The 15244-nt window shown below is 33.8% G+C and overlaps 1 protein-coding gene across 4 annotated transcripts in view; it reads right to left on the bottom strand.

Annotated features, from left to right (window-relative positions):
- CSMD3 (CUB and Sushi multiple domains 3) overlaps window positions 1-15244 on the bottom strand; it is a 641367-nt gene that overhangs the window by 475842 nt on the left and 150281 nt on the right. For all 4 annotated transcript variants that reach the window (XM_005009295.6, XM_038175100.2, XM_038175101.2 and 1 more), the window contains exon 4: window positions 12165-12359. In XM_005009295.6, coding sequence (XP_005009352.3) covers window positions 12165-12359 — 195 coding nt within the window. The remainder of the gene's footprint in view (window positions 1-12164; window positions 12360-15244) is intronic.

The raw sequence follows: 15244 nt of genomic DNA, 5'->3' as shown, positions 1-15244 counted from the left end.
TCCTGGCTTGTATCAGAAACCGTGTGACCAGCAGGGCTAGGGAGGTGATTGTCTCCCTGTACTCGGCTCTGGTGAGGCCGCACCTCAAGTCCTGTGTTCAGTTTTGGGCCCCTCGCTACAAGAAGGACATCGAGGTGCTTGAGCGGGTCCGGAGAAGGGCGACGAAGCTGGTGAGGGGCCTGGAGAACAAGTCCTATGAGGAGCGGCTGAAGGAGCTGGGCTTGTTCAGCCTGGAGAAGAGGAGGCTCAGGGGCGACCTTATTGCTCTCTACAGGTACCTTAAAGGAGGCTGTAGTGAGGTGGGAGTTGGCCTGTTCTCCCACGTACCTGGTGACAGGACGAGGGGGAATGGGCTTAAGTTGCGCCAGGGGAGTTTTAGGTTAGATGTTAGGAAGAACTTCTTTACTGGAAGGTTTGTTAGACATTGGAATGGGCTGCCCAGGGAGGTGGTGGAGTCACCATCCCTGGAAGTCTTTAAAAGACGTTTAGATGTAGAGCTTAGGGATATGGTTTAGTGGGGACTGTTAGTGTTAGGTCAGAGGTTGGACTCGATGATCTTGAGGTCTCTTCCAACCTAGAAATTCTGTGATTCTGTGATTCTGTGATTCTGTGATTTTGAAACCACCATAGAAAGTCTTTTTTTTTTTTTTTTTTTTTTTTTTAACGTAAAACAAACAAACAAACAAACAACTTTTTAGAGGACTAGTCCTGTGGCTGAATATGTAATTTTCTAACTCTACAGTCTAAATTTTGAAAAATCCTTGATATTTACAACTTATAACTTTTTTTCCCCTCATATTCCAAACTACTTTGTTTTTGTAAATGGTTATATTTCTCAGTCTACAATAATTTCAACTTAATGATTATTATTTTTCAACCATGTTCTAATTTATTCCTATCCATTCTCTGATTTAGGAATTTCATATGCTTCTGCAGAAATTATTAAAAACAAAGATTAAAATGTTATACTTTTAAAATGTTATACTTTTAAAAAGTTAGAGCTTCTGAAAAATCGTAACTGCAGTTCTCAGCCTGTGGCACACCACTAAGCAAGCTCAGAAATGGAATTACAGTCTCAGCAAAACACACACACAAATAGGAAGACATTGATAGAACAAGTGCCTGAAAAAAATGTCTTTTTCCTATATATCTATATAATACTCGGTACTTTTGTTTTATCTTTGGGAATATTATTTGAAGGACACAGATGAAAAAAAAAAAAGTGTAAGAACACTGTTAGGCTTTCCTAACATTTCAAATTTTGTAACATTTGCTCATTATATCGAGGTAGGTTTACGAGCTTTTTCTTGCTGGATTCTTTTAAGTTTACTTTTTATGAACAGAATATACTGTAATAAATAAATTGTTACAGGGCTCTCTGATGGCATTAGACTAATTTCCATTTAATAAATTAGTATATGGACAAACTGAATTTTATCATTTTTTTTTTTTTTCTCATAGCACACTGAAAATCTTTAACTGAATTTGGCAAAGTGAAATGTGCCATTTTTGTCAGAATATACTAAAGTAGTTATAGCAAATGAAAACCATCAGTCTTTTGATATGATCATATGTTGTTTGACAGGAAAAAGAAGAGAGAGAAAATCTAGATATACAGCTCCTAACCAAAAGTATTTTTTTTAAATAGATTCATATACACACAAAGCAAAACACAACCATCTGTCACTTTTTTTTTTTTTTTTAATTTTTTTTAATATTATTTCCAGTTGTAGGTATATATATATCCTTTTACAAACCTCCATTTCCTTATCTGTGCCTCAGCTTTGGTCCTTTCTCCTTTGGTCCCTCCTCCTTTGGTCTTTTTATCAATAATCAGTATGGTTTTTTATATATTATTTTATTTTATGTCCATCTTTGTGGGCTTTGCTTTTATTTATTTATTTATTTATTTATTTATTTACTATTAACAGGTCAAAATTGTTCCATTTCTCATAATCTTCTTGCCTACTGTCTCTTGTCTTCCCTCATGCTGCTCCTTATTAATGGACTGGTATTTTGAGACAGATTTTCTAGCATTTTCTTTCTCTTTGTGTTTGCAGAATACTCTTTTAACATGTCAAACTAGAGATCTCAGCTAGCTTTTGATTAACATTTCTCTATATACACATTAGATGTCTGTATTTCTGCTAGTGCTCTCTTCATAATCAATTATGAGAAATTAGCACTTTTAAGGTGAACCACATCTGATTTAGAAGTCGAGTATTGGAAAGACATAGGCATACTGGACTGAATCAAGCAGAGTGCTGCCAAGATGATTTGGGGGCTGGGGCACAATATGAGGAGAAGCTGAAAGAACTGTGTCTGTCCAGGCTGGAGAAGGGAAGTTTTGGTGTGAGATCTTATTGTTGTCTTCAGCTACCTAATAGGAAGGTACAGAGAAAATGGAGCCACTTTATTCTAATAGGTGCAAAGTGAAAATGAACATAAGTGAAAGAAACAATGAACACAACCTGGAACATGGAAAATTCAGATTCAATATAAGGAAAAAAACTACACGAGGCAGGTCAGAGGCCCAGAGATGTTCTGTAATCTCCATCCTTGGAGATATTCAAAACATAACTGGATGTGGTCCTAAGCAACCTTCTGTAGTTGATCTTGTTCTGAGCTGAAGATTGGACTAAAAACCTCCAGAAGTCTCTTCCAACCTACAATGTCATGATTTTATAATTTATTTTAGCAGTGAACATTAGACAGACTAGAAGTGCTTTATTCTCTCTTGTGGCCTTAAAAGTAGTCCAGACAGCTAATCAACATACTTCTGTACTTAAGGTATTTATATTTGTTAAAGAAATATAATCCTCCATATCCTGTGTATTACAAATCCAATTAAACACCACTCTGATGGATAGCTTAATTTAAGTTGATCTCACAGGAAGCTTTGCAACTCCTAGGTCATTAAGCAGACCTCCTAACTTCTAAAAACTTGAGAACTATCATAAAATGAATTAGAAACATGGTGGCGGTGATGTGAATTAGTCACATAATATGATTGTAAATTATCATAAGTCATGCTTTAGAAATGCAAAAAGCCAGACATACAAAAACAAAGAACAAAAAACACCACAGACTTCCTTAAACTCTTATTTTTTTCATAAATACTGTAATAGAGTATGATGTTTCCATTATTAAGATAACAGTTTGATTTTCATTAAAAAGGTAGATTTAATGATTTATATACCGCTATCTTGTTGAATGAATCTTTCATTAAAATGCCTTCCAAGATTAATAATATGTTTTGCAAATATGATTTCTCTATAGTTGCCATCAAACATCTTAATTGAGTATGTGTAGTTCAGAGCCCAGAAGAGATGTTTACATGCAAACATTTCAGTCAATGGAAAGAATGGAAAGAAACACTTTGACTCGAAGTACTCTTTAATAACTATGAAAATTCAGAGATGGCATAAGCAAGTTAGTAAGCAGGTGTAAGTCACATGCCATGAAGGTGATCATGTATTTCATCTTTTTTATCTTCTGTTTCTCTTTTAGAGTCACACAAAAAAGTAAAAATGGAAACATAGCTGTCACTTTTCCTCCTTCAACCACAGCCTTTGCTTTTTTTTTTTTTGTTTTTTTTTTTTGTTTTTTGTTTTTTGTTTTTGTTTTGTTTTGTTTTGTTTTTCATATAGCTTAATTTTCCTTTCAATCACTTCCATAGTTTTTAGTGGGAGCAATACTATGCCATGAAGAAATAATCCACACAATATATTTAGGCATGATTTTAAACTCATAAAACTTTTACTTATCATCATTTATAAATTTGACTCAATTCTCTCAATTTTCAAGAATTTCTTTGCAAATGCTGAATCTGACAAGGCTAATGAGCATGGTAGTGATAAGAACTATGAAATGACTACTTTGACATCAGTCCACAAGGAAATACATTTAACACACTGACAAATTTTTAAAACTTTTCTAGAAAGTGTTCTAAACTTTAATTCAATATTAATTCATAACCTGGCTCAGAGTTTACAAATCTAAATGTAAGCTTGGAAATTTACTGAACAGTATTGAAATAGCACTGAAAAAGTTTAAAAAACATTTAGTTCATGTGTCCAGAATGAAATTGTATCTAGGAACCAAGAATCTGAATGTTTTGAAAACGCATTGGCTTATTGGAAAATAATAATAATAATTATATAAAAAATAAAATAAAATAAAATAAAATTAGAGGTGGCAGGGGGTAAATAACAGAAACAAACACAAAATATATCCAGTACAATGAAGATGACAACTATGTTTTAAATAACAATAATGAAAAATAAATCATCACTGGATTTTGAATTTTGGTCCATGGAATAATGACTTTACTTCTTAAGAAGTCAACTGAGTAAAGGGAATCTATGTCCTACACTGTATGCACAATACAAACTAGCTAAATAGATGGAATGGGGATGCGGATGGGGAGGGTGGAAACTGGAGAAAGACAAGACATCTTGGAAGCTTTAATAGCACTGTTTCATGAAAGCATTACCCTTGTGCTGGAAGGAATCGTCTGGGGAACTGGTGATTATATACAGCAGAACTTCCTCATCATCTAACAACAACTTATTTTATATTTCTAAGTACAAATCTTCATTTAAAATTGCAGTTATATTGTCAAAGTACACAGAATACTTTTCATAAAGAAAAGAAAATTAAAATAACTTACAAATATATTACAGAAAAAGACAAAATAATGTTGACTTCCAGCATTTCTGCAGTTGCACCTAGTTTATAATTAATTTCCATGATAAATAAATAAATAATACAGATAGAAAGTAATACAAATCCAGAGAAGCAATACAATGCATGATATTCCAAATAAACCTGAAAACAAACAAACAAATAAAAACAGAAAAGAGAAAACTAAATCTACTTGAGCTGAGTTGAACCCAGCCACCTAACACATCAAGAAACTCTGTCAAGAAGCTCTGTACAAGCGTTGTAACATTTATTCTTATATAGAAACTCCACAAGAATACTCACATTTTAATGCATTTATCTACGTATTTAGTAAGAGGGATCATCTGTATATGCACATAGGTGTAGCCAAAATGTCAGACTTTTTTCCATGTATGAAAAACTCCCCATTATACACAGTGGACCTAAAACTGCTAACAGTGGAGCTGAGAACTGAATCAAAGCATATATCAACTCTTCAGGCACTTGCAAATTGTTTCCACACTTATGCCTTAACACGGGATTGCCTTGCTTTCTTTGGGGCAGCCTTTACTTCAGTGTTATTGTTTGATGGACTTTCATACTTCCTTTCATTAGCAAGCTCTGCAAAACACTCTTTTTCTTTTGTTGTTGTTGTTTTGTTTTGTTATGTTTTCTGATTCTACAAAAGGCTTCACTTTACACAGTTCTAATTCACTTGTTCATAAATACTATAAACTATTTTCTGAAAATTTTCATCTATAGTATTACAAAATGTATTGCACCAAGATATGTTGCTGCTGGAGGGAGCTGTTGAGACCATGAAAATTATGTGTTGACTGTTTACCGACCTGCTAGAAACGTCTGTGACTTAATCAGTTCATTTATCTTCATTTGCTATTTTAGTTTGTTTTAGTATGAACCTGAAATTGTAGTCTAACAACATGAAAACTTCGGAGGTAGCTATGACAAATGTTAAACTTAGACGTGAACAGTTTGTCTTCAGAACTCCCTAAATAAATAGCTGGGGGAAGGGGAACACAGCTCAAAAGAAAAATGTATTTTTGTTCCAGAGTTCCATCTTCTTTCCTCAATTTACAATTTGTATGACAGGCATCATTAACTCAAATAGATTTATTTGTTCGTTTTTAATGAATAAATATATATCTTCATTTTTTACATATTTTTCTATGTGTGTTATATTGATGCATTAACTGAAAGCCCTTATATAACAGAGATACCCGAACACTGTCCAGAAATGAGCTCATTCTGTTAATATTCTGGGATTTGCTGACAAGTTTCAAGCTCTTGTTCAGAATGTATCTAAATAATGATGAAAAAGTTCATTACCAGCAACTTTGCTATGTAGACTGTGGGTCTTTCTGACACTTATGCAAAGTTGGAACAACTATGAAGGAAGACAGATCTTTAGAAAAATTGAAAGAGTGCAATACTGTGGATGACAGAAGGAGAGCTTTTAGTGTAATTATTTGTGCAAATTTAGAAAGCATCTCAACTGGACTTACTATGTTCTCACCCACCGGGGAAATAGTTGAAGTTTTTTACTGCATAGAGTTAGAAAATTGGAATCTGGTACAGTATTTCTGGCCAGTATGTATTATATTGGAGATATATAGATTGTAATCAATAAACACAGTAGTAATTTGGGAGTTTGGCTAGATTAGTAGTAATCCTGGAGTTTGGCTAGATCCTGGAGACTGGAGATTTGTGATTTACCACAGGGCTTTTATTTCATGGGCGATATAGGAACATAAAAGCTTGCTCATTTACCTGTAATTCAGCATTTAATTCATAATAATTCTGAAACAAACAAACAAACAAACAAAACTCTAATCAGGACAGCATTCTAGCATTCTCAACCCAGGACATTATTCTAAAAGTGGGCAAAAATTAAAAGAGCCTTCATAAACCAGTTAGGTGAATAACTGGACACATTTGCCACCAAGAGAGCAGAATAGAATATGCTGTAACTGTAAGTTCTGATCAATGAATCACAGAAATTCTTATCCTCTATTTGCTTAATTGGTTTCCAACGTTCCATACCTGCTGGGAATAAATCTTGCTGTGAGACATGGATATGTATTCCTTAATATCTTCTGAAATCTTTAGTTTGCATCCTGCCATGTTGACTTCATCAGAAAGGATACAGTTCCCCATTAGAGTCAATTGGAGACTTCCCTGAGCTGTTAAAGAACATTTTACCCACACTCACTTCATTTTATTTTATCCTCACACTGACCCTGGGTAACCCTTCCTGTGTGACCCATATTATTCTCTGTTCCTGAGCCACAAGCCAGCCTTTCCTATATCCCCAAGAGCAGCTCCATAACTCCAAGCTGCGCCTTCACACAGGTGCCACCACTCCATCTTCTCTGCCTGTCTCTCCTGAGTAATTTGTATCCACCCATAACCAAACTCTATCTCTATGAGCTGCCTCACTTTGTCTTGTGATGTGCTGGTTTTACTCAGCTGGACAGCTGAGTTCTACCACAACCAATCTCTCACTCCCCCTCCTCAAAGGGAAAGAGGGAGAAAATGTGATGGAAAGGGCTCAAGGGTTGAGATAAGGACGGGGAGATTACTCAACAATTATAATCACTGGCAAAACAGACTCAGCATAGGGAGATTAATAAAATTTAGTGTCTACTATTAACAAGCCAGAGCAGTGAGAAATTAAAAACAAACTAAAAATGCTTCTCCTCCCCCCCCCATCCACCCTCTTCTATGTCCTCTACCCAAGTGGCACAGGGGAACGGAAAATGGGGGCTGTGGTCAGTCCCTAACACTTCGTCTCAGCTGCTTTTTTGTGGTCGTTCTCTTCCCTTGCTCCAACATGGGCTCCCTCCCAAGGGATGCAGTCTAAGGCACATGAATGTATGCATGTCCACAGGACATGAGGAGATACAGGCGAAGGTTTGAGGGAACTGGCAGAAGAAGGTGCTAAGCCACTATTCATTATATTTGAAACATCATGGTAGTCTAGTGAAGTTCCCAGTGACTAGAAAAAGATGACACATAACCCCCATTTTTAAAAAGGGAAAACAGGGATATCTGGGGAGCTACAGGCCAGCCAGTTACACCTCTGTGCCACAAAGATAATCAGAGGGCTGGAGCACCTCTCCTATGAAGAGATGCTGAGAGAGCTGTGGATGTTCAGCCTGCAGAAAAGAAGGCTGTGGGGACACTTCATTGCAGCTTTTCCATACTTAAAGAGGTCTTGTAAAAAAGTTGCTCTGTTAGATAATGACAGGACAAGAGGGAATGGTTTTAAATGAACAGAGGAGAGATTTAGATTAGATGTTAGGGGGAAATTCTTCACTCAGAGGGTGGTGAGGCACTGGAACATGTTGCCCAGAGAAGTTGTGGATGCCCCATCCCTGGAAGTGTTCAAGGCCAGGCTGGCTGGGGCTTTGAGCAACCTGGTGTAGTGGCAGGGGGGTTGGAACTAGATAGTCTTTAAGGTTGCTTCCAACCCAAGACATTCTGTGATTCCATAATTCAAGAATATAGACCAGATCCTCATGAAACCTATGCTAAGGCATGTGGAAAACAGAGAGGTGGTTGGTGACACCCAGTGTGGCTTCATTAAAGACAAGTTATGCCTGAAAAATTTGGTGACCTTCTAGGATGAGGTTACTGCATTGAGGGAGAAAAGATGAGCAACTGACATCATCTATCCATACTTGTGCGAATCATTTGACACTATCCTGCACAACATCCTTGTCTCTAAAATGGAGAGACATGAATTTGATAGATGGGTCCCTCAATTGATAAGGAGTTGGTTGGATGGTTGTACTGAAAGAATTGTGGTCAGTGGCTCAATTTCAAGTGGAAACCAGTGACAAACAAACAAACAAACAAAAATCCTCTCACAATCAAAAAAGTAGAAATGTATTATGTCAATGTAAAAAAAAGGTAACTATATCCAAAACACTTTCTGTCCAAAAAAAAACACAAGTGAATTCAAACTAGTGGATACACAGACCCTCTTGTTAAAATATGCTCTAAAACTCTTTGTTAGAGCAGAAAAAGTGAAAGTGAAAAGACTAATACTTGTAACCTGAATGATTTTTATTTATTTATTTATTTATTTTCATGAATAGTAACATTAAGAATATTCTGAACTTATAATTTTAATCTATATTTATAGCCAATGAAAGAAATGTAATTTCCTGTGTATGGTGACAGGCATAATTTATGCCATTCTTAAGCAGAAGTCTAAAGTTCTATGAGATGATAACTTTTATTTTAAAATAACATGGATCTATTTATGTCCATTGATAATGAAGGCTATCTTAAACAATCAGATTTGACATAACTACCTAAATAATGGAATCTAAAGTCAGATGGCATGAATACTGTCAACTGTCAGCAAAATAAATGAATAAATAGACACATCTATCTGGAAAACATTGCAAAGCAGCAGTAGGAATTTTGGAAAATTCAATTTCCATCTCACCTAACCTTTGTCATGCTTGCATTTGCTTGAGTGTTTGATTCTGTTTGTTTTAAAACTAATACACTAACTTTTTCCACTTCACAAGATTGTTCTCACAAGAACAAGACAGCTTCTTAAATATGAAGGAAGAACCTCCCTTTCTCTTCTCCTTTCTATGCTCTTTCATTGAGAGAAGAGCAATGATACTTTAATTCTCCATCATGGAGAATTAACCCGTCCTGTATCCTTGAGAAAGACAGCTTCCAGAAATTCGAAACACTGAGCAGCAATCATGTAAACAGGCCTTGTATATTGTCTATACATCTTGCTATATGGAACTGAAAATTCTAACCATGAGCAATGTTCCGATATTTCTATCTGACTTCATGACAAAAATTCAAAATTTTCTTTTTTTTTAGTTTAATAGTGATAAATAACTTGCAGCTACACAAGCAACAGTGAAAATATTTTAATAGAATTATAACTAAAATATACATAAAACTATAACCTTTGTAAATTTTTTCAAAAATTTTGAATTCTAAAGGAACAGTTTTAGAATGAAAATTCTTATATGATGATAGTTATTTTTACCCTGGAATGGGAAAAGTTTTAAAACTATGAAAGTCAGAATACCCTTTTTTTTTTTTGTAAGTAGTATAATCTTTATAAAATGACAATATTGCATATAAGTGTACCCTTATTTATTAACCTCAGTAAATTATTCATACCTTGTTGCATTATTGAGTAATTAAAAGCTGCAACATTATCTCAGGAATGGAAAGTAATATGCTAAATCTTTTGTCATGCTTCACTGTTGAAAACAACCTTATCAAATTAATTTGTCAGGGATGAAGACTTTAAAAACTAGTCACAGGTTACGCACAGTATAATTGACCAATTTTGTTTTCTTTTAAATAAGGTGTTTTTGCATTTCTATTAATTCTAACAGAAAATAAAACATATGTATGTATGTCAGAACATGTAATTGGCAGGTGAAAAAATCTGTGCATTTGAACTATCTTCACTGAGAAACAGGATGTGAAATAAAGCAACGGTTAGACATGTGCACTGATTTTCCAATATGGTACCACAGAGACTAGTAAAGAAAAAAGAAGGCATTTGATGAAGAACATTTTTCTCTTTCAATAAAATTAGGCCCAAAATATAGAACTTAAATAATACAAATATCAGTGTTATGCATCAGATTTAAACCATAAACTTGTTTTAAATGTAATGACCATTGGTAGAGAACAGTAAGACATTTATCAGAAGAACTCTTTACAGATAAGTGTTTAATCAAAGAAAGTCTCCATGGCAAACAGAGAGAAAGAGATAAGAAGCTCATTACTGCATAATCACCTTTAGCAACCTCCTGCAGAATTCTGTGTTTAGATAATTGCATTAGACAAAATTAGAACATATCTATTAGAATGGAATCACAAAGGTTTCCATATTAAATGTAAAGCTAGATGTTTCCAATATCAAACATAGAGTTACCGTAATTAGTGACATTTTTAATTGAAATTAGACCAAAAATTCCCTAACAGTATGCAGGTGCAATAAGCCTTCAAGCCATTAAGCCTTATGTTAAAACTTAAATCAAAATTTCACGTTGCTACGTGTAATTTCAGTAATTAGTAACCACCACTAATAATGTCCACAGTGTTTATTATTGTTGTTGTTGTTTTTGTTATTATTATTATTACTTTATAATAAAATGATTATTATTTATCATCATCATCATTTTTATTATTATTATTGTTACTTTATATAATAATAATAATAATAATTATTATTATTATTGTCAGGGTTATACTCCTTGGATTCTTCAGTGCTGTTGGTCTAGACTAGGGAGCTGTTTGGTCTGAACCAATGTTGTCCTTCTGCATGACTTTCTATAGTAAATCAAGTCACATCTTCTTTCACATACTGTGAAAAGCGATCTCCTTCAGTCTCTAGATAACATGAAAATTTTGAAACCTAATATAACTTACTTCCTCTTTTTCTGAATCCTTTCCAGTTTATCAACTCTGTTTTTCCCTGATCATGATCATGATCATGATCAAGAAGAATGTGTACTTTCTATATTAATATATGATAGTCTTCTGCTTACATGTTAGAGTTATTTTTAAGCACAAGACTACTTTGGGAGCATATTATTCCAAAGTTTTGCTGTGCATTTCCCTTGGAATAAGAATAAAATCTGTCAAAAGTTCTCCTGAATGAGATACATCAAAAGAAATTTTATGTAACATTGTGACTGAGGTGATTGATTGACAAGTGGAATCATCAAGTTCAAGTCTGTCATCTTCATTTCAGGGTGAAATTTGAATGTCAACTCATTTCATAAATGGCAGATCAAGAATTTGGACAATGGTGTAAGCTGAAGTTCCTTAACCTTCACCTTTCTTACAAATTTAAGTTTTGTCCAAATTCACTTTTCTATCAAATCTTTTATAATCATCTCCTTAAACAAAATTTGTAGTTATGCCTTGATTGTGTATCTTTGTCATTATGAGCCAGCATTTTCTGTCTTGTAGGAATGGAAGAATTAGGAGTTATTAATGATTTTACTAGAAAATTATGTGTAATAACTGCATTTTCTTCGAGATCAGGGATAAGCATAGCTTTACACCAAGAATAAGAAAGAATAGAATGGTATTTCCATATATGATATGCACTTCCCGTAACTTGTTAAATTGTTGTGGTACTTATTAATCAGGTTTTAATTCAACAGGTTGTTATTGTTGTTGTTATTTATTAAATCAGAATGCTAATTTCAGATGGAATGTTTTTGTCAACTGTATAAGAGAGAGTCAAATGTTTCAGAGCAATTTTACTGGAATACTTACTGAAAAATTAACAGGTATGTATAGATATAGATAGATATATATGAGCAAAAGATAAAAATATTCTAAAATATTTTTTTCTTTGATCACAATGTTAAAGTTAGTAATTTAAACAGACATTTTAGGTAATTCAAACTAATACACATAGTGTTATTATTATATATTTGAGAATATCATTGTAGTATTTATCTTACCTCTACAAATAGGAACAGGGAAGTCCCATGATGCAGTATTCACAGAGTTAGCTATGCAAGTAAGCTGAGGATGGCCATCCAAAATATATCCAGTTACGCAGCTGTATCGGATTTTGTCCCCAACATCAAATCTTGTACCGTACAAGATACCCTTTGGTGGAATTCCTGGATTGCCACAGGAGCTACTCTGTAATTCTAGAGAATAAATATTTATTGTTACTTACAATATTTTTATAAATCAATTCTGCGTTTTGCTGAAAAATAAAGAAAATGTAAATTAGCGCAACTTTGGGTAGATAATGTATTTTAATGAATATTTTTCAACTCTTAACATTGAAAAACCTTGTCTCAGTCTATTGAGCATTTGCATATATGTCCACAAATACAAAGCAGAATGTGCTTATATGAAAGTAAGCACAAAGTTTTCCTTAAACCCCAGCTATAGGCAAGCTCATATATTTTTCTTAATCACTAGCAAAGAATTGCTTACATAGGAAGAACAAACAAAGGAACTTGATGTTTTCATGACTCTTAAGTTGTACAAATGCAGAATAGTAAACAAAACTGTAATACAGATTTGGAGAATGTCAAATCTAAATCAACCAAATTTCAAAGAAAGAAAAAAAAATATTCAACGGCAAACACTGGGAGTTTTTAACAAATCAGCATGATAATAAAAATGTTAAATGATTTATTAGGTTTTAGATATCGAGACAAAAGTGATGAAATATTGTTCGTAACTGATTTCTAAGCAAAGCATTGGTTAATTTAAATGTATGTAATACCATAGGTCTGTGTTACTTCTGTTCTGATTCAGGGATTTAAACTACCGAGAGTCAAAAATGAGTCACAGTTTTGTCACTGAGCAGATATATTAGAGTTCAGGTGGTGCTCGCACTTCAACTGTATATTCTTTTGGCTGTTGTGTAAACTGCTTAACTACAACACTACACATGCCCATTGTTACTGAAGACCTTTAGTTAATAGACATAAAAAGATAGATTTTGCAAAAAGTGTGAGTGAAATAATTACCTGGCCTGTGTTCTTCAAAATTTGTACCAAGTTGTAAATACTTGTATTTAAAATCCTAATGCTTAAAGGGAAGAGGCAAATCAGGTAAACCTGTACTTGGATGCATTGTAAATTTCCCTAATCCACCAAAGAAAGGAAACAAGACAATAGCAGTTGGTTATATATGTATTATCTTACTTCCTTTCCTGTGTTCTATGTAACTAAACTGTTCCTCTGCATCCCCGATGTGCTCATGAGTGTGTGTAAATGCACATACATATATATATGGATTTAAATATAGTATGAAAAAAAAAAAAAAAAAGAACAAAAAACTAGAACTGTAACAGTACATTTTGATTAAACTAAAAAAGCAGAAGTGTTTATCAAAATAAGCGGTATGGCTCATGAGATGTATTACATTGTCCAACTTCTCTGCCAAGAACTACCAAGAAATATGATATATTATTATATTTCTAATACCAGACATGAAAATAACTATAAAACAGCTGTTAAAAGGAGCAACCCAGTACAACCATATATGTCTCTCTCTGTATGCTATAAATGTCTCTATAAAATTGCTATATATATGTGTATACAAATACCAAGACTTGCAGTAGCAATCATGTTTTCATGTGAATATGAACATAGGAACACTTAAATATGAACATTAGCTATAGGGCTGCTATTATTGTCATTGCTTTCTTTCTCTTACATAATAACATAATAACATAATAAACTGTATAGAGATGGATTTGATTCTTATTACCTTGCACAAGGATACAACACAGAAGTAAGAAGATAGTGACCTGTCTCATCATGGTCTCCTTAAGGCTTACATAAATGTTCTTATTATTGCTTTATCAAGCTGTGTGTTGTGTCCTTAAGATATCTCTTAAATCCTTAAAAAGTGTTTCCAAGGCCATTCAAGTTATTCAGTGTCATCACACAATTTCAAAATGAAGGTTAGAAAATCATCTGGTGATTTTTGGTTATCTTATAAAGTTGTATTCAATTAAGTTGAAAACTTCACCTGTACACAGTGTTTTTATTTTTATTTTATTTTCTCCAGGAAGACTAAATCTTTCTGTGTTCCTTAGTGGTATGTGAAAAGGCCACAAAAAGATACCCAGTCCTTCAAAATTAAGAATATAAAGACTAGTGTTGTCTTTAACAGTCACTGCCTAAAATTGCTTGCTTTACTCTTACTGTTCAAAAATTACCTAAAGAAGGCAGTGTATTTTTATACTGGGTTTATGCAACAAGCTTTTGGTAGTGGGGTGTTGCGTTAAGGGTATACCCAATTAGCTATTATAAGTCCGGTTGCATTCAGGGTACTGAACTATCATGATTATAGATTCAAAAATAATGTAGCACATTCTCACTCTAATCGCATTGCATGAACTACCATGGCCACATTTAAAGAGTTTGGTTGTGTTCAGTGAGAACTATCACAGACAGATTTAACGAGTAGTGCAATTTATTAAAGCAACAGGTACACAGATTTGTTGGATTGCTGGTGATAAATTCACTGTCTGCAAAACACATTCAAATACCAAAAGTATGAATAACACAGCCTGGCTATAAATGTATTAAAGGGCATAAACATGTTAAAGGGTATAAAGACTCTATAGAGATTTCTAAGTTTCCATGGAGACACCTGTTATAATCAAGTGTTCAAATCTTATCCAAAGGTGTCCCTTAGTTTGCATTTAGTTTCTTGCTGTTATAGTTAGTAATAGGCAATAAATTCTATGAATATCTTATGCTGAGTCTGCTTTTTATGGTAACTGGTAAGTGATCTCCCTGTCTTTATTTCAACCTTTGAGCCATTTTCCATATTATTTTCTCACCCTTTTCCTTTGAGGAAGGGAAGTAAGAGTGTGGTTGTGGTAGAGTTTAGTTGTTGATCAGGGTGAAAACACCACAATTATTATGAAATGATATAATATCTTAAAGCACAAATTAAAAATCAACCTTCTTCTAAAATTAAACTGTTTTTCCTGTTACATTACTATATGACTTATTTTAAAAGAATAATGGGCCTTTTCCATGAACTTTTAATATTATTA

This window comes from Anas platyrhynchos, chromosome 2 (genome assembly GCF_047663525.1).
Source record: "Anas platyrhynchos isolate ZD024472 breed Pekin duck chromosome 2, IASCAAS_PekinDuck_T2T, whole genome shotgun sequence".
Taxonomy (NCBI): domain Eukaryota; kingdom Metazoa; phylum Chordata; class Aves; order Anseriformes; family Anatidae; genus Anas; species Anas platyrhynchos.
The sequence above is the reverse complement of the archived record's forward strand: the minus strand, read 5'-3'. Positions and strand labels throughout refer to the sequence as shown.